At 41.2% G+C, this 18,806-nt stretch overlaps 1 protein-coding gene across 1 annotated transcript; it reads right to left on the bottom strand.

The window, feature by feature from the left end:
* Positions 1–4,037: 4,037 nt before the first annotated feature.
* On the bottom strand, positions 4,038–18,460 carry ZNF599 (zinc finger protein 599). Its single transcript, XM_055412274.2, has 4 exons — positions 18,058–18,460; positions 16,023–16,149; positions 14,345–14,437; positions 4,038–7,532 (listed from the first exon to the last, which is right to left on the bottom strand). Exons 1-4 carry the CDS (start codon positions 18,073–18,075, stop codon positions 6,007–6,009), a joined length of 1,764 nt encoding a protein of 587 aa, XP_055268249.2. The 5' UTR covers positions 18,076–18,460; the 3' UTR covers positions 4,038–6,006.
* Between the last annotated feature and the right edge of the window lie 346 nt (positions 18,461–18,806).

The raw sequence follows: 18,806 nt of genomic DNA, 5'->3' as shown, positions 1-18,806 counted from the left end.
AATTAAAGGAGCACAGGATGATATCAAACAAGGATAAGAACAGTTATAATTATGGGTGGACTGGCCCCTACATGTATATTTAATTGTAAGATAGTGGTAGTAGCTTTTTGTTTCTCCCATGCTCTGCCCTCTATTCTCCAAGCACTGATGCCAAAAAGATGAACCAATCCTTCAATCTCCCAGATTTTAGTTGCTTTCACTACATACAGTTTCATGCCATCTTGTTACTTTGCTATAAGATTCATCCAGATACTCATACTTTTTCATTTAAAATGCATGAGCATACACATCATAATGTTTTGCAATTCTTAAAGTGCCTTCACAGTGATACTGAACAAGGAAAAGAAAGCCAGAGACTTAAAGATAGTGAAGGTTTTAAGAAAGCAATAAGAGTATATACCTCGTAATAATAAGATTCAACTGAGATCATACTGATATCACTAGTGGAGAATCATGCTCAGTCTTACTCAACCATTTCTTGAGCATCTACTGCAGTCAAGGTAAATAAGACGTGTTCCATACAATTTAAGAGCTCAAAATTGTGTGTGTGAAAAGCATAGGCTCTGGAGTCATGTTCAGTTCAGTTCAGTCGCTCAGTCGTGTCTGACTCTGCGACCCCATCAATCGCAGCACGATAGGACTCCCTGTCCATCATCAACTCCCAAAGTTCACTCAAACTCGTGTCCATCGAGTCGGTGATGCCATCCAGCCATCTCATCCTCTGTCATCCCCTTCACCTCCTGTCCCCAATTCCTCCCAGCATCAGAGTCTTTTCCAGTGAGTCAACTCTTCGCATGAGGTGGCCAAAGTATTGGAGTTTCAGCTTTAGCATCAGTCCTTCCAATGAACACCTTTAGAAAGGACTGGTTGATTCTCCTGGCAGTCTAGGACTCTCAAGAGTCTCCTCCGGGAAGTGCAAATCAAACCTATAATGAATTGCTTCTCGGCTTTTTGGCTAAGATTGAATGCAAAACCACTACCAGGATGGCTATAGTAGAAAAAAGGGCGTGGGAGGCAAAGAAGTGTTGGTGAGGTTGTGAAGAAATTGAAACCCATTGCATTCCTTATGGGAATGTAAAATGGTATAACCATTGTGGGAAAAAGTATGGTGGTTCCTCAAAAAGTTATATATAGAATATTTTCTGTCAATTCCAATTCCAAATATACATTCAAAATACTTGAAAGCAAGGACTCAATCGCTTAGGATTCAGATAATTGTTCACAGATGTTAATACCAGTATTATTCAAAATAGCCATAAAGGCAGAAAACAACCCAAATTTTCATTAACGGATGAATAAACAAAATATGGCATGTACATATAATGGAATATTTTTCAACCTTAAAAGGAATGGAATACTAAACAGGCTACAATAGATGCACCTTGGAAACATTATGCTAAGTGAGATAAGCCATACATTAAAAAGGCAAATATTGTATGATTCCATTTATATGAGATACCTAGAATAGGCAAATTCATAGAGAAATAAAGTAGAATATAGGTTACCAAGGACTTAGGGCAGGGTGGGAGTTACTGTTTAATAGAGTTATTGTTGCGATGATAAAAAGCTTCTGGAAATGGATAGTGCTAGTGGATGTACAACCTTGTGAATGTACTTAATACTATTAAATTGTATATTTAAAAATGGTTAAAAACCATAAAAATTTATTATATCCTGCAATAACAAATGAAAGAAAAAACCCCAATACATAATACATAGTTAGTCTTCCTTATTCTTGTGAAATTAGATGCTACATCTTTGATTCTAACAGAAGTAATGCAACAAGGAGAATCCTAAGCAAATTATCTAAATCCCATGTAAGATCATGTATATTTCAGGGTGATTTTCAGACTGCCACAAACCATATCTGCTAGCTTTTATCTCCAAAAGATACTTTTGGAACTGAGCTAACCTATCTCTATTAGGACCCACTAGTAGACTCACTGGAAAAGACCCTGATGCTGGGAGGGATTGGGGGCAGGAGGAGAAGGGGACGACAGGGGATGAGATGGCTGGATGGCATCACCGACTCGATGGACATGAGTTTGAGTGAACTCTGGGAGTTGGTGGTGGACAGGGAGGCCTGGCGTGCTGTGATTAATGGGGTCGCAAAGAGTCGGACACGATTGAGCAACTGAACTGAACTGAACTGAGTAGACATGTTAATGGAAATTACACAAAGTTTGTAAGTGCTCACGGATTACATTGAGAAAAATCTGACTTTCTGAAAGTGTGGCAGGTTCCAATATGTAAAGAATTGCTTCATTGTTTATAATTTTATTTCTCCTTTAAAGTTGTCTTTGTAAGAATAATAGTCTCATACAGGGATTACTCAATAATTAGTATTTATATGAGAAAATAATCAAGTTTACAATCATTTGTTGATGACCTTAGTTTGTTATATTATGTAGTGGTTTAAATTTTGTAATTGATATGGAAAATTACAACCCATTTCCTGGTTGTAAATATTATGGGAATTGAGGCAATAAAATAAGACTCAAGACAAACACCAGAAATGTTCAGAGAATATCTGAATTTTTAAATAAGTGAATGAATCAGTAGTTTACAATACATGGCCCCTTAACCAGCAACTTCAGCATCACCTGGAAATCTATGAGAAAAAAATTCTCAGGAGATTGTACCTGGCAGAGAGGAATATCTGAACAAAGTCCTGATAACTGGACAGACTGGGCTTTAGGGAGGGAAAGAAGTTCTGTTGGGTAGAGCTAGTTTGGTATGGCTGGGAGAGCATTCACAACAGAGAGGGCAGGAAATGGAGCCTAAGATATCTTTCTGGATATAATAGGGGTTTGGATTTCCAAAGAACAAACAGGCACCTTCCCAATGCCCCAGGGATAGACGGGTCACTAAAAACAGAACAAATGCTGGGCATGGCTATGGTACACTGAAGAGTGGATTCCACCTCCAGGAGTTAAGTGTTGCGGGCATCCAGCTTCTACTGCAAGGTCTTCCAGTTTCTCCACAGGAGCCCAGAACCAGAGATTTCAGAATCTGTGTAGAACTGCACAGATTTCCCATCGTGGAAACTGATTTATATTAAAAATAAAATAAAAAACCCTTTGGGGAGCCTTAACCCACACCTCTAGGCCAGATGTAGACTCCCAGGTAGTACCTGGTTAAAGACAGAACTGAGGGCTTGGTGCTACAGGCAATCCAGTTATACTTCCGTATATCAGACCAACACAAACAGAAGAAGGATGGATAGATTATTATTTGTAATTGTATAGATAAGGTAGCCTTGATAAAGTTTCATTTTATTAAAACATAAAAGCTGATCACAGTGCTCACTTGAGCACCTAGGAGACATGTATGAGGACAGACCCACAGGTGCCAAAATGCAGAGAAATAAGAGATCTTGATGGCCCTTCTGAGGATTCCACCTTTCATAGGCAATGTCAGAGTTGTCAGTTTCTGTAACTTTTTTGGTAAGAATGTCAGTGTCCCTACTAAAATACTTACAGAAATACAAAAATATTTCCAAATCACAATGTCTGACATCCAATTAAAAATAAACAGTGACACACAGAAGCAGGAAAATATAACCTAAAATGAGAAGAAAAATCAATCACTTGAAACAAGGCACAGATGAAGCAATTATACCCCAATAAAAAAATTTAAAAAACAGACACAAAACATGAAAAGATGCTCATCACTGTTAATCATTGGGCTTCCCTTGTGGCTCAGCTGGTAAAGAATCCATCTGCAATGTGGGAGACCTGGGTTTGATCCCTGGGTTGGGAAGATCCCCTGAAAACGGAAAGGCTACCCACTCCAGTATTCTGGCCTAGAGAATTCCATGGACTGTATAGTCCATGGGGTAGCAAAGAGTCGGACACGACTGAGCGACTTTCACTTCACTTCACTGCTAATTATTAGAGAAATGCAAATAAAAAAATACAATGTGGTAACACCTCACACCTGTCACAGTGGCTATCACTAAAATGTCAACAAATAATAAATGCTATATAGAAGAACAGATTTAAATGCTAATGAGACAGGTTTACTTATAAGGCTTTCAAAGCCTGACTTTGAATTATTCAAGTATCACACACAACTGTGCTATTGTGTGAATGCCAAGGGCAACTTTAAGTACAAACCCCTACTATTGTAAAGAGCCCCATGTCCAGATTTGAAAAAGCTGAACCATATGACAGTCCATTGTAGGTGGAATAAAAAAGCTTGAGTGATACCAAACATTCTGGGACTTGTTCCTCAACTGCTCATCCAAGAAACTGAATGCTATTTCCAGTGCAAAAATCTTGCCTCCAAGGTTTAATTAATTTTGGATCATGCCCCAATCCATTGCCATGAAGAAGTTGAAAATACCCACTCCAACCTAGATGTTCTTTTCATGCCCCTAAATTCTATGTTATCCAATCACTCAATTAGGGTATAATAAAAGCACAACATAAGAGAGCTTTTTAGCAAAACCCTTAACACAAACAAACCACCAGGATGGACTACTGGGTGTCTGTCAGTATATGCACTGTCACTGTGTTGGCACAACCAGGGATAATTAATAAGCAGACTACTATCATTAACTGTTGGGAAAATGCTTGGCTAGACTGCCTAAAAATTTTTCAGACTTAAAGGTGTTATAGAAAATATAAAGGACAGTGTCAAACACATAATGCATATCACAAAGCATATAAGTAAAAAAGATGTCAAATGATATGATGGAAGATGTGGAAGAAACTTTGGCAGAGAAGGAAGTAGAAACCACCAACTAAGCCCTGGAAGAGAAGGCAAAACAAAGTATCATCCTCTCCTTTGGTTTTCCTGGGTCAAGCCAAGGTCAACAGATTTACCCACTCAGTGCACTGCCCCATCACACATCCTGCAGTTCTATCAAAATTAGAGTTTTAGTTAATGTTAATATTTAATTAAATATTTTTTTCTAGGGCTTTCTTTGCATGATCTACTGTACAACATAGTGTACTATACAGTGTTTATGTGTTTACTGTATAAGAGAACTGCATATATGTATTGTTTGTGTGTGTTGGAGTGAAGAGTAAAATCAGTACAGTAACAATAGAATATACAAAAATTATGTCATTAAAGTATTTTAATACAATGAAATATTGGATGTAACTTCTCAGAAACATTTATTAAATAAGGTGTTTTAAAACAGAAAAAAAAAAATTCCATAGAAGATTACGTATTGATTGGTTGATGAAAATGTGAATAGATGCTCACAGGTACCTAATCTGTATTGCCAGTAAAAGCAATGGTTCAGTATTCATTAATTCAGTGTTTATGGTGAACTTATAGACTATAACTACCATGAATAATAAGAACTGATTGCATATGATGTATATATATATGTATTTCATGACTCAGGCCTTATGCTCAGTAGTAGACATGACGTTGACATGTAACATGATACTTTCAATAAATGTAACAAATAACTTTCAATAACATGTAACAAATAACTTTCAATAAATGTTAGCAGAGATAACATCCCAATGGTCCAACTCTCCTGACTATGGATATAAAAAAATATATAAAGGTGATAAGGCCTTAGATCTCTCCCTTTTCAGCCTCTCCCCTGCCCCTACACAAATGACAAATTGTCACAGGCTTGGCAGGGAGATCGGAAAAAAGGCACACGTGCATTTCTCTTTCCTTTCTCTTCTACATCTCTTTAAATGCTCTTGAGATGGATTTGTAATAAACACAGGAAGAACTGTTGCAGACATTTTCCCCAAATGCATGACAACCACTGAGTCTCCCTTGTGGATTCTCAGATGTAGTGTAAAGCTGTAGCCGGTGTCAATTTCTAGTGTGACCCTTTAGATGACCTGCCACAGAAAGCTTTCACAGAGATGACAATTATGATGTTTCTCTTCTGACACTGAGTAAGATATTTCTCTGGCCAAAAGACTTTCCTGAATAGTTATATTCAAAAGGAAAGGTACTTCACCAGTATGAGTTCACTAAAATTGCCTAAAGTGAGCAAACTTGCACAAGGCCTTCCTCCATCTTCTAAACTCTGGTGTGAACCTTTTGATGGTGAGTGAAGGATGAACTGTGGCTGAAGGCCTTCCCACATTCACCACATTCAAAGGGTTTCTCTCCAGTGTGAGTTCTCACATGTTGAGTTAAGGCAAAGTTGTCACAAAAGGCCTTCTTGCATTCTTTGCACTCATAGGGCTTTTCTCCAGTGTGCATCCTATTATGCCGAACAAAATTTGCAGGTTGGGTAAAGGCCTTTCCACATTCTCTGCATACATAAGGCTTTTCCCTGGTGTGACTCCTCATGTGTCGAGTAAAGGAAGAGCTATAGTAAAAGGCTTTTGCACATTCTTTACATTCCAAAGGTTTTTTCCCACTATGGGTCCTATTGTGTCTGATAAAAATGGAATGGTGTGTAAAGGCCTTTCCACATTCACTGCATTCATAGGGTCTCTCACCAGTGTGAATCCTCATGTGTTGAATTAAGGAAGAACTGTCACAAAACGCTTTCCCACATTCTTTGCACTCAAAGGGCTTCTCTCCAGTATGTGCCCTCTTATGCCGGATGAAGGTAGATCGATGAGTAAAGGCTTTTCCACACTCACTGCACTCATAGGGTTTCTCTCCAGTGTGAATCCTCATGTGTTGAGTGAAGGATGAGTTGAGGCAGAAAGCTTTTCCACATTCTTTGCACAAAAAGGGTTTTTCTCCCGTGTGGGTCATATTATGCTGGATAAAAGTGGACCGGTGAATGAAGGCCTTTCCACATTTGCTGCACTCATAGAGTTTCTTTCCAGTGTGAATCCTCATGTGTTGAGTGAAGGAGGAGCTGTAGTAAAAGGCTTTCCCACATTCCTTGCACAAAAAGGGCTTTTCTCTAGTGTGAGTCATGTTATGCTGGATGAAAGAGGAGCGATGGGTGAAAGCTTTACCACATTCTTTGCACTCATAGGGTTTATCCCCAGTGTGAATACGCTGGTGCTCCGTGAGGTGAGACCTGCGTTTGAAGGCCTTCCCACACTCGATACACTTGTACGGCTTTTCCCCAGTATGAAATCTCATATGTCGAATGAAGTCTGCCATATAACGAGAGGCTTTCCCACATTCACTGCATTCATAAGGCTTCACTCCAGCATGAATCTGCTGATGCCGAATAAGGGCCCAATTCTTGCTAAAATCTTTTCCACATTCCTTGCACTTATAGAGGTTATTCCTTATATCAATAACCAGGTCTTTTCCTGGTTCTTGGGAATCACATTCATGCAGAGGATCTTGTATAGTGACTTGCTCCTGTAAAACCCCTAAACAAAGACTATCATCTGTCTCAAAGTCATCATGTTTATGGCTCAACTTCCTCAGGCATGTCTCCTTGTGGGGATCTGCTCCTGGCCTCCAGGTCCCTTCCTGCATTTCTGACAGTTTTTCCTGATACCTTGCTTGCCCCAGCCAGGAATCCCTTGAGGAGATATGAGTCACTTGTTCTTCAAAGGGGGCTTCCTCTGTAAGGGCCAGTTGAGAAGCAGTAAGCTCTGTGGTCTTGGGATTTGCTTTTTCACCTGAAGGAAATCCAATATAAAAAAAGTGCCTATTAGTGATGTCAACACAGAACAAAATAAATGACCACTTTAGTGGAAGAATGAAGATGACAATAAATCCTCTACCATCTACAGCATTTTTACATCTCTTAAACCCTGGTTTAAAATCTCTTTCTTTACCAGTCCTTGGGCTCTTGACATCTTTAAAAGGTAACCCAAGGAGAAAAGCTGCAGCATGGAACAGAAAATCTGTAGTGGAGACTTTACCTCACTCTCCAGAGTGGGGGGCGGGGGGGTGGGCAGAGTAATCGTAATGACTGTGTTCCAGTATCTCATGCTGCTATGACAGCACAGAGAAGGTGAACCTAACTTGGCCCAGATGTCAGACGTTAAGAGGCCAGTGGAGGCTACAAGGACAAGGTGCTACATAAGCTTATTTCCAAAGGTGAGTAGGAATTCCTTGACAGAGGAATTAGGAGAAAAACTGTATTAGACAACCAAAAGTTCAAAGGGTCAGGGTCTTAAGAGAATGCTGAATGCCAGGCAAAAAGAAAAGAATAACAGGATGGTGGAGAGGGAGGCAGAGGCAGAGGAGAAACAAAATCTTAGGATTCTGGACTGTGCACAAGTTGTAGGGAGTCAGAGATAAGCAACTGGGTGGACATATTCAGTCTACTATACCTGAGTAAAGACTCGGTGAACAGACCGAAATAGATAACATTTAGATAACTAGAAAACATATCACATTAATAAAGATTTATTTGAAAATAGAGATTAATAATATAAAGTTGCCAGTTTCTCTCAAGTTCATTATAAATTTCATACAACTTGAGATAAATCCCAATAGGGTTTTTCATGGTTACAGGCAAGCTGATTGTGGAATTTATATAAAAGAACAGAGACCAGGATATCTCTGAAGAAGAATAAAGCAAAAGGACTTGCTCTTTGAGGAATTAGGATGATTATGAAATCATATATAACAAAGTAGTGTGATGCAACCTAGATATAAGCTATCAAAGTGTCAAAGGAAAAACAGAGTTAGGAGCTCTGAAATGTGTATATGGAATTTGCTCAACACATGAGGAGTCACACAATTTTGATATATGACAGAAGTAGCAGAGAGGCCAGTGGGAATAAGAAAAGACTATTTAATAAATGGATGTAGAAAACTCACTTGCCACAATGAAGGACAATGAAGTTGTATTTCTACCTTGCACAAAGCAAAAAATTAATTCCAGATTGATTAAGACTTATTGTCAGAAGCTAAAGATTAAAAACTTTTAATAAATAGTGAAAATGATTATCTTTTAGATTGGGGAAAAGGAAGAATTCAAAAACAAGATTCAGAAGCATTCACCATAAAAGACTAATCAACATGACTTATGTTTTAAAAGGCAATTCAAGAAAAATGGCTATAATATCAGACCTACATTAACACCAGATAACATAGATGACAGAGCAAAGAAAATGGGACATAAAGGGATATTATATAATGATAAAAAGATCAAACCACCAGGAAGACATAATAACCCTAAATCTGTATGTACCAAATATCAGAGCCTCAAAACATACAAACCAAAAACTGAGCTGAAAGGAAAAATACCCAAAATTACAATTAACAGCTAGAGACTTCAACACTTCACACCCAAAATGAAAACTGAACCATGCTATGAACTGACATTTCACAGAAGATATGTATTGACTAATCAGCATATGAAGAGGTACTCAAATTTCTTAAATATGAGGGAAGGGCAAATTAAGACCACAACGAGAGACTATTTTATATTCATCTGATTTAAAATACTTTTCAAGTGTTGGAGAGAGTATAGATCCATGGAATTGTTCATACAGGGCAAGTGAAGTTTAAGTGGGTATAAATAACCATGTTAGAACACAACAGAGCAACATCTAGTAAAGTTCTCCTTTTGCTTAACTTTAATTCCCAAATTCCAGTCCTAGGCATATTCTAAGAGAAATTACTACACTTGTTTGTGAGAATACACACATGTGAATTTTCATGGCTCCACTGTTATGGGTACAAAAAATTAGAAACAAGAAAATTTCCATGAAAATGGATGAATACACGGTGTTATATAAATGACTATGGGAGAAAAAAAATGAGTGAGCTATAGCTGTGTGCATGCTCAGTTGCTAAGTTGTGTCTTGCCTCTTTGCAACCCCATGGACTGTAGCCTGCCCGGCTCCTCTGTCCATGGGATTTCCCAGCTAAGAATACTGGAATGGGTTGCCATTTCTTTCTCCAAGGGATTTTCCTGACCCAGACAAGGGATCTTCTGAACCCGTGTCTCCTGCATTGGCAGGCGAGTTCTTTACTGCTGAGCCATCAGGGACACCAAACTATAGTTACATGCATCATGAATCTCAGTAATGCACTGTTGAATGAAAAATACAAATCCTATAAGACAACATAAGCAGATACTTTTTACAATGTTCAAATAAAAAAAGCAAAATATATACACAAGTACAACGAAACAATGTTTTTTTGAGAATGTCAGTTTTTCATGGCATTATAAAAAATGATATGTATGTATCTTTAACTTATTTTTTAGCAATTTTTAATTGTGGTAAAATAAACATAAAATGTACCATTTTGAGATGAAACAATCTTAAAAAGTAATGGATAGAATAATTAGATGAAGTAGATGAATTCCTTAAAAGACTCACATTACCAAAACCGACAGAAGAAAAAAATGAGTATCTGAATAGCCCTTTATTTATTCAAAAGACATTCTGTGATGGACTGAATGTTTGTGTTCCCCAAATTCATGTATTGAAGCCCTAACTGCCAATGTATTTGGACGTAGGGCCTGGCCTTTACAGAAGTAATTAAGGTTAAGTGAGGTCATAAAAGTAGGGACCTGAGAGGATCAAATCCTTATCATAAGAGACACCAGAGATTTCACCCTCTCTTCCTTACCACCACACACCACACTTAAGAAAGGATGTGGTCCCTGTCTTCATATAAGAACACTAATCCCATCATGGGCGCTCCATACTCATGACCTCATCTAAACCCAATCACCACCCAAAGGGCCAGAATCATCACACTGGGGCATTAGGGATTCAACATACAGATTTTGAGAGGACACAAGCGTTCAGTTCATAACAAGGTAACATGAGAAAACGTACAGCAAAGTGCATGGGAAATGTTCTGTAAATTGTAGATCACTATCTCTTGTCATTATTATAGTTGTTACATTGGTTAATCAGAATGTCAGCAGTAACCTGTGAGAACATTTTTTTAGTACTGCAATGCTGAGAATTACCACTACTGGGCCTCAAAGAGTAAAGGGGCAGATACCATCTGCTCACAAGTATGTGAAGCAATGGGGGATCTTACATATAGCTGGTGGGACTGTGACATGGTGCAGTTACTCTGAAACTGACTGGTAGTTTCTATTAAAGCTAATCATATAACTATACCATGATCCAGCCAGTCCACTCATACATATACTCCCAACAGAAATGTGTGCTTATAGGCAACAAAAAATATGGTTAAGAATATTCATAGCAGCATTCTCCATAATATTCTGAAAAGTCAAATGTCCATCGATAGGAACACAGGTATGTGTATTCACTGAGCTATTGCACAGTGAGAAACTAACTCCAAATAAATGCAACCACATGGACAAATTCCAGAGCCATAATGATTATCAAAAGAAGACAGGCAGGGCCGTATTGTGCACTGTGGGGTTCCATTTATAAACCTTCAAAACTAATCTATGGGACTTCCTTGGTGGTCTGTAGCTAAGACTCCAAGCTTGCAATGCAGGAGGCCTGGTTCAACACCTTGTCAGGGGACCCTGTATACCATGGATATCATAGATCTCCCGTATGTCATAGACCCCGTATGCTGCAACTAAGAGTTCGCATGCCATAACTAAGATTCCACACGCCGCAACTAAGATCTGGTGCAGCCAAATAAATAAATAAATGAATATTAAAAAAAAAACCCTAAATCTATGGTGATAGAGTCTAAATACTGGTTAATTTTGTAGAAGGGGATATTAACAAAGAGGGAAGCACAAGAAGCCTGAGAGGTGCTGGAAATACTGCATTTCTTGACACGTGCAGTGGATATGCTGATTTATATATATGTAAAATTTCATAATGATGGACCTTTAAGATTTATACATTCACTATATATAAATTACACCTCAGTACAAAAATTCAAGGAAATATTGACTAGTAAAGGGGAGGTCTGCGTAGATGTCTCTTCTGAGAATGAGAAAAGTCCTCTAAAAAGCTTGGTTGTTCAGCTGAAATAGAGTCAACAACTTCTGGATGTTGTTGGAGAGTCAAGAGCATTTTTTTTTTCAATGTTTCCCACAATTGCAAGAAACTTCAGCATGTTTTCTATTGAGCAGAGAGAAGATGGAAATACAGAAAAGGGAGGAAATAAATGAAGAAGCATGTTCTCTGACGCAGTGGACAGACTCCTGTATGGTTTCCCATAACCCCTTCCTCATAGTGTTCCCACAGTTTTGATACCCTCTGCCTGAATCCTGGGCTTCACAGGTGGCACTAGTGATAATGAACCCGCCTACCAATGCAGGAGACATAAGAAACACGGATTCAATCCTGAGTCAGGAAGATCCCCTGGAGAAGGAAATGGCAACCTGCTCCAATATTCTTGCCTGGAAAATCCCATGGACAGAGGGGCCTGGTGGGCTATAATCCATGGGGTCACAAACAGCAAGACCATTGACTGAAATGGGGAGATGAGAGATGTAACAGATAATTATGTGTGGAACCTCTCTTGCTGGAATCTCTTACACCATTACTTGATCTGAAGAAGTAAGCTGATGTGTTGTAAACTGCCTACAACTACAGCTTTGCAGGTGATCAAGCTAAGCTGTGCCTAGATTTCTGATCCACAGATAAGATAATAAATGAGTGATATTTTAACATTAAATGAGTGATTTTTACTCACTCATTGCGATCTGGCAATAGATAACTAAGACACCTGAGAAGGTAGGTGAAGGTATGACCTAGACTCTGCTAGGGGTATCAGCCATGGCCAGGGATGAGAACTCTTCTGTAGAGGTGAGAAGGAAGCTGCAGGGATAAGTCAGTAAGGGTTAAAAAGCAAGAAAAAACATGGGAACAGCCTTTATTTTCTGAATGAACTGGGTCATATGTTGAGATCTCAATGACTGAGGAGGTGGTGATGTTTGGAATAAGGTAAAAGTGGACAGGGGAATGGATGTGAGACATAGAGCTGATCATGGGGGTACTTAGCATCATGCAGGCAAAAGATGATTGATTACAGCCTGGTCTAGGGTGATAATGATGGAACTCATGGAACTGGTGGAGGTGACAGATTCAGGAGAAACATATGATGAAAGATGATCAAGATTCAGGAATGGCTGCATCATGGACATGATAAAGATGGAGGTGTTGTTCAAGTTTGTTTTTGGTTTTCTCAACTTCTTGAACAGCAAGACCATTGACTGAAATGGGGAGATGAGAGGAGTGGGCAAGATCTTGAGATCCTTCTTAGGCACGATGGGTATGAAGTGCCTTTGAAACCTCCAAGTGAAGATGTAGAACTACAGAAAGGAGTGAAGATTTGAGACAGACTCAGTGGGACTGAGGAGGGGCTGACCAGAGATACTCACTGGCTGGCTAAGCAACCTGAGGGAACCCAAGAGGGGAGCAATCACAAATCTACATTGGTGCTAGCCACACATTTGATGTGAGGCTGACAAAGGCAAACATCCTCTTGAGGTTTTACAAGACAGGAGGGCAAGAGGATGACAAGGCTAGGGACTGCTTCTGAATATCTCATTTACAAATGGAAGCATGGATGCCTGTAGGGATGTACAGTACAGATAAATGATTGGATAGAGGTGGAAGAGTGATATGCAAAGTAGAGTTGGAGGTAGTAATCTGCAGAAAAATAAATGACTCTTTTCTGAATCCAGAGGCAGTTTGAGATACCATTAGTCACTATTCATTATGAGTAATAATACATGAATATTGTTAAGTCACTTACTTTGGGTCAGGCAATGGAAGGCGAATGGACGTAACTATGTAGGCAAGTGGGTATGACTACTCCCTTCTCTCCTATTCTTTTGGCCAGTTAGATGATGTCAGGGCAATCTTACAGCCACATACTGACAATAGAACACACCTGGTCCCTAAATAGATATGTCGTACAGAATTTGCCTGCAGACCCACATTATGTGTGTATGTGCTCAGTTGCTCAATCGTGTCTGACTCTTTGCAACCCTATGAACTATAGTCTGCCAGGCTCTTCTGTCCATGGAATTTTCTAGGCAAGAATCCTGGAACAGGTTGTCATTTCCTACTTCAGGGGATCTTCCCAACCCAGGGATCAAACCCATGTTTCACACATCTTCTGCACTGGCACACAGATTCTTTACTACTGCACCACCTGTATTTCCTGACCACATTATACCATGGCACAAATGAGAAAAACAAATCTTTCTGAGCCACTAAGATTTTGGAGTTTATCTCTTATAACAGGCAGCATCCACAGCCTAACTTGTATGTCAAAGGCACAGGGTGATCATACAACTTCCCCAGGGTCCTGATGCTTCTGAATGGCCAAGTATAGAGTCTGTCTCTTACTCAGGATAGCACATTTCAACCCCAATAAAGGCAAAGAGTGTGATGGGATTGGGAAGACAGAGGAAACACAGGTAAAAGGACTCCATGATCACCCAAGACCCCCAGAAAGCCACAGAAAGAAACTGCTCATGGAAAGGGGCACTGCCCACTCAATGGGGCTGACTGGCAGACTGCCAGTCACTCCCTGGCAGTCTGGCAGCTGCCATGCCACTCACCTGTACAGGTGTTTCCGGAGAGGCCTCTCTTTACCGTCCACAGTTCTGGCCCATACTCCAGGTGAATCAGCTCTGCCTTGGGAACAGGATGCCCTGTACATGGAGAAATAAAAGGGGCATGGGTATATAGGTAAAGACAAAAGGGAAAGTCTCACGTATACAGGAGTGAATACCTTGAACATACCACTATGAAACCCCAAAGGGGACACCTCCTTCCAGAAGTCTTTCCTTAATTAAATCAGCAAGATTCAACCTTCCCATGCTTCAGAACTACTTAGACACACCTGGTTCTAAACACAGAACAAATTAAACCAAATCTCTGGGCATAAAGACACTACTGGTTGTTTTCAAACCTCACCAGGTGATTCTGGTGCCCAAGGATGGCTGAAAACACTAGACTAAATCAACTGATAGATGTCTGAGGAAGGCCATGACCTAAAACTGCTACCCATTCTGAAGAAAAGTCCTGGCTGGGAAGATGGGGCGGAATCTAAAGATGGGGACTTGCTACCCTATTTGGAGAAGGCAACGACAACCCACTCCAGTACTCTTGCCTGGAAAATCCCAGGGACAGAGAAGCCTGGTGGGCTGCCGTCTATGGGGTCGCACAGAGTTGGACACGACTGAAGAGACTTAGCAGCAGCAGTTACCCTATTTGTTGCTACACCATCCTGTGGCCACTTCAGGGATGGTGGCCTGATGACCTGGACCAAAGAGAGAAAGCAGACAAACAGCGAGAACTGGGTTGGGAGGTACTTACCCAGGAGCCAGGACCACCACAGGGCTTCTCATTAGGTGAAGTAATAAACTTTTTTCAGGAAGAAACTTGTATGATGTGGCTTTCTGGCACATGCAGCCAAATATATTTTGCCAAATGTGAAGGTTTAAAGATAGGAGGATTCTGAAGAGAAGTCAATGACTTAGGCAGCAATACCACAGAAACTTTGATTAGAAAATCCTGTACTACAAGCCAGAGTGCACCCAGCTGTCACTTAGCAAATGTTCACTGAGGTCTGCTCTACATCTGGCACCAAGTTCAGTGAGGAGGCAGGGGAAAAGGTGAACCAGATCTTCCTTTGTCTCTGCTGGACCTAAGCTCCCTGCCCACTCAGGGAATTGGCTTGTGTTTGTCCCTCCACTTGGAATACTATTCCCCAGATGCCTCCTTTCAATAACTATTCACAATTGTCACAAAACACTGTAGTTACCTCACTGAAGACTGACCTCCTGGGAGAGACTATGTGGACACGAGGCAGGGAAAGCCCAGTTAGAGGTAACCATTTCTGGGTAAAGTGGCCAACTAAGCTTTAGGTGGAAGAACATTTGGAATTTATTATTTTGTATAATTTTCTTGTGCAATTTGTATATGATTATATTTGTATGTAATTTGTATAATTTTGTATATTATTATGTATAACTTATTATACATAACAAATACCTATATGGCACTTTCTAAGTTCCCAGTTCTACTTTATGCACTTTAGATATTAGTTTGCTGGGGCTAAGTGAAAGGATTACTACAAAAATGATAAAATAATCATGAGGCGGTTAGACCAGAACAGGCTGAGGCTGGAGGGAGAAGCAAAGGCAGGTTCCTCAGGTCTTCTTAACTGATCATGCTCAGAGAGAGGGTGGAATGAAAGAGGCTCTGGGTACCACATGTGAGGTGAGGCCTTACCCAGTGAGACCAGGAGGCCACAAGTCTCCAGCATCACCTCCTGGTACAAGGTCCTCTGGGCCAGGTCTAGATGTCTCCATTCCTCCCCAGTGAAGGTTATGGCCACATCTTCAAATGATATCAATGCCTGCAAAGTCAAACAGAGGTGGTAGGGTGACTGTATGGCTATTAAACTAGAGCCTACTGCTTGGTTAGTGACAAACTCAGAGAGACCCAAGGTCTGAATCCTTGAGTATCTCCTGAGAACCCAGCTCTGTGCTGGGTTCAAGAGGGAGGTAGATGGTGCTTAGATGGAATACAAATAGTGTGGGAGAGAAAAGCCACCTATATGGGAATTCACTGGAGAGTGATGTAAAAAAAGGTAATCTTGTGTGGACTGTGAGTTTGTTACTGTAATTCAAGCAAGGATAAGAGCAGTGGCAGCTGAAACTCACTGGTCTGCCCTCTATGCCTGCACCTCAGGGTTTTAGATGCTATGCTAAAGCAACTAAAAGTATGTAGGTCTGCATCTAGACTTCTTGGGATTTAAATCCAACCTTTTGAACCAAAACATGCTAATTTCTTTAAGCCTCAATTTCCACATCAATAAAACAATAGTTCCAACTTCACCAGGTTGTTGCAGAGATTAAAGTGAAAACATTCATAAAGCAAACAAATGTAGTGCCCAGCCCTTGTCAGTGCTCAATGTGTATTTGTGAATTTCATTAATCCTCTTGCAGCCCATGAGGTAAACACCATCACCGTCTCCATTTCACAATCAGCAAATGGGGGCTCAAAGTCAAGCCACCCAGAGTAACATGTCTAATGAGAAGGGACAAGATTTGAATCCAGGTCCCTCTGGTCCAGTCATGGTAGGGGATTTAGATTTGATCTAGGTGTAATAGTGAACTGAACTGAACTGAAATGATAATAGGAGCTCCAGAGGGTAGAATCTTTCATTCATCAACCACTTATTGAACACCTGGTACAGGTACTGCATTCTTCTAAGCATGGGGACAGGAGCTCCCACGTCCCTGACAAGGAACTAAATAAATAAGCAAGATAAAGTCATATGGCCTCAGGGGCTCCGAAACGAAGAAAAATAAGATAACTACAGAGATTACAGGAGACTTTAGATGAGGCAATCAGGAAGACCTCTCTGAGCAGATGTGGAACAAGGCTGGAATGAGGGAGCAAGCCAGGGAAAACTGGATAAACAAGCAAAGTTCTGAAGGTGATCAGATCTATGTTGACAGCAAACAAAGTGGCGTGCTGAAGAATAATTTACGACCTGTCCATGTGTTTACATCCCTTGAGACACAACATTCCTATGCACTGTCATTAATAAAAATTGTAATGGATTCACTTCAAGTATAGGTAAATGTGTTGGGGAAATGGATACTGTCAGTGGCAAGCCAATGGCTTGTACCCAGATGGCACCTACAAAGGGAAATCCAGTGAGAGGCTTGTCTTCTGCTCTGTCCAGGGAACTTCTACTCCTGTTAGGGGAGCAGCCAATTCCAGAAACACTGCTTCCACCCCACTTCTGCTCTCCAAGCTGTCTCATCTGTCTCCCAGTTCTCAGCAGCGCTGAGGCTGGAGGCAGGGATGTCTGAGCGTCAGACTCCACCTGGGTGAGCCTAACATAACAGCAGGACTAGGAGAGTCCTTCTCCGGAAATCACATCCGGAGTGATGCTCTCTGGGTTGCGTTGAGCACTCAAGGACACACGTCACAAGCATATCCTCTCCAGTTCCTCCGACCGAGAGAGAAAAGTTGTTAATACTCCAATTTTAGACCTGAGGGAACAGAGGCCAAGGGCCGTGAATCCACAAGCTTAGAGCCAATTATGGGTGCCTCTCTTTACAACACTTGGCCTGGATTCAGAACCCCGGGTTGGAACCGATGAGCACTCTCGTTCCCACACCCCATTCTCATAGAACCCCCAGATCCGAGCGTATTAAGACGGAAAGGTGGAGAGGCCCGGGATTCCCTATATCACAAAGTGGCACTATGCGAACCGCAACCCCAGCGCACTTGGGCACCCTCCACTCACCAGCGCCGGCGCCGCCATGGGGCCCGTGGGCAGAGCGTGACGGCGGGAGGCGGTGACAAAAGCCAGTAAAGAGGGCTCAGCCGACCCGACGCCAGCCCTGCATGGAAGTACCTGCGACCTGAGTGTCTGCGGCGTGGAATGCGCATAAGGCCCCAGGAGCCGCCTCTGAGAGCTGTGGGGACGGAGGGCTGGCAGCTCGAACGCTCGGCTGACAACCCGTTCCAAGCGGGGTCACGGCTCACACAAAAGTGTGGCGGTGGGTTCTAGTCTCCTCACGGCTCTTTGTTCGGTATAGAAGACCTTTTTCTGTGGAGCGGTCGATGTTCAGTGCTCCAGTGGGGAAAGCCCGTAAGGCTAGGTAGACCGCGTGTAATCGACGTCCATGAAGTCCCGACCAAGCTGCCTCCAGTGCCCGCCTCTGCTTTACGTCATTGGCTCAGCGCCCAAGGCCGCCACTGGAGACACTGCTTTCTGGGTAATGTAGTTTCTGACTTCATCCTGGTGAACCAAGGAGCTCACTTCCGGTTTTCTATGGAAACTGTGTCTTGAGGTTCCATGGCATCTGGTCCTATCACTTCATGGCAAATAGATGGGAAAACAATGGAAACAGTGACAGACTTTATTTTCTCAGGCTCCAAAATCACTGTGGTGGTGACTGCACCCATGAAATTAAAAGACCCTTGCTCCTTGAAAGAAAAGATAAGACAGACCTAGACAGCGTATATAAAAAGTAGAGATATCATTTTGTC

Source organism: Moschus berezovskii, chromosome 22 (genome assembly GCF_049115385.1).
Source record: "Moschus berezovskii isolate FMDL1 chromosome 22, NW_MosBer_1.0, whole genome shotgun sequence".
NCBI classification, from domain to species: Eukaryota; Metazoa; Chordata; class Mammalia; order Artiodactyla; family Moschidae; genus Moschus; species Moschus berezovskii.
Note: the sequence above shows the minus strand (reverse complement) of the source record. Positions and strands in the feature narration are given on the sequence as shown.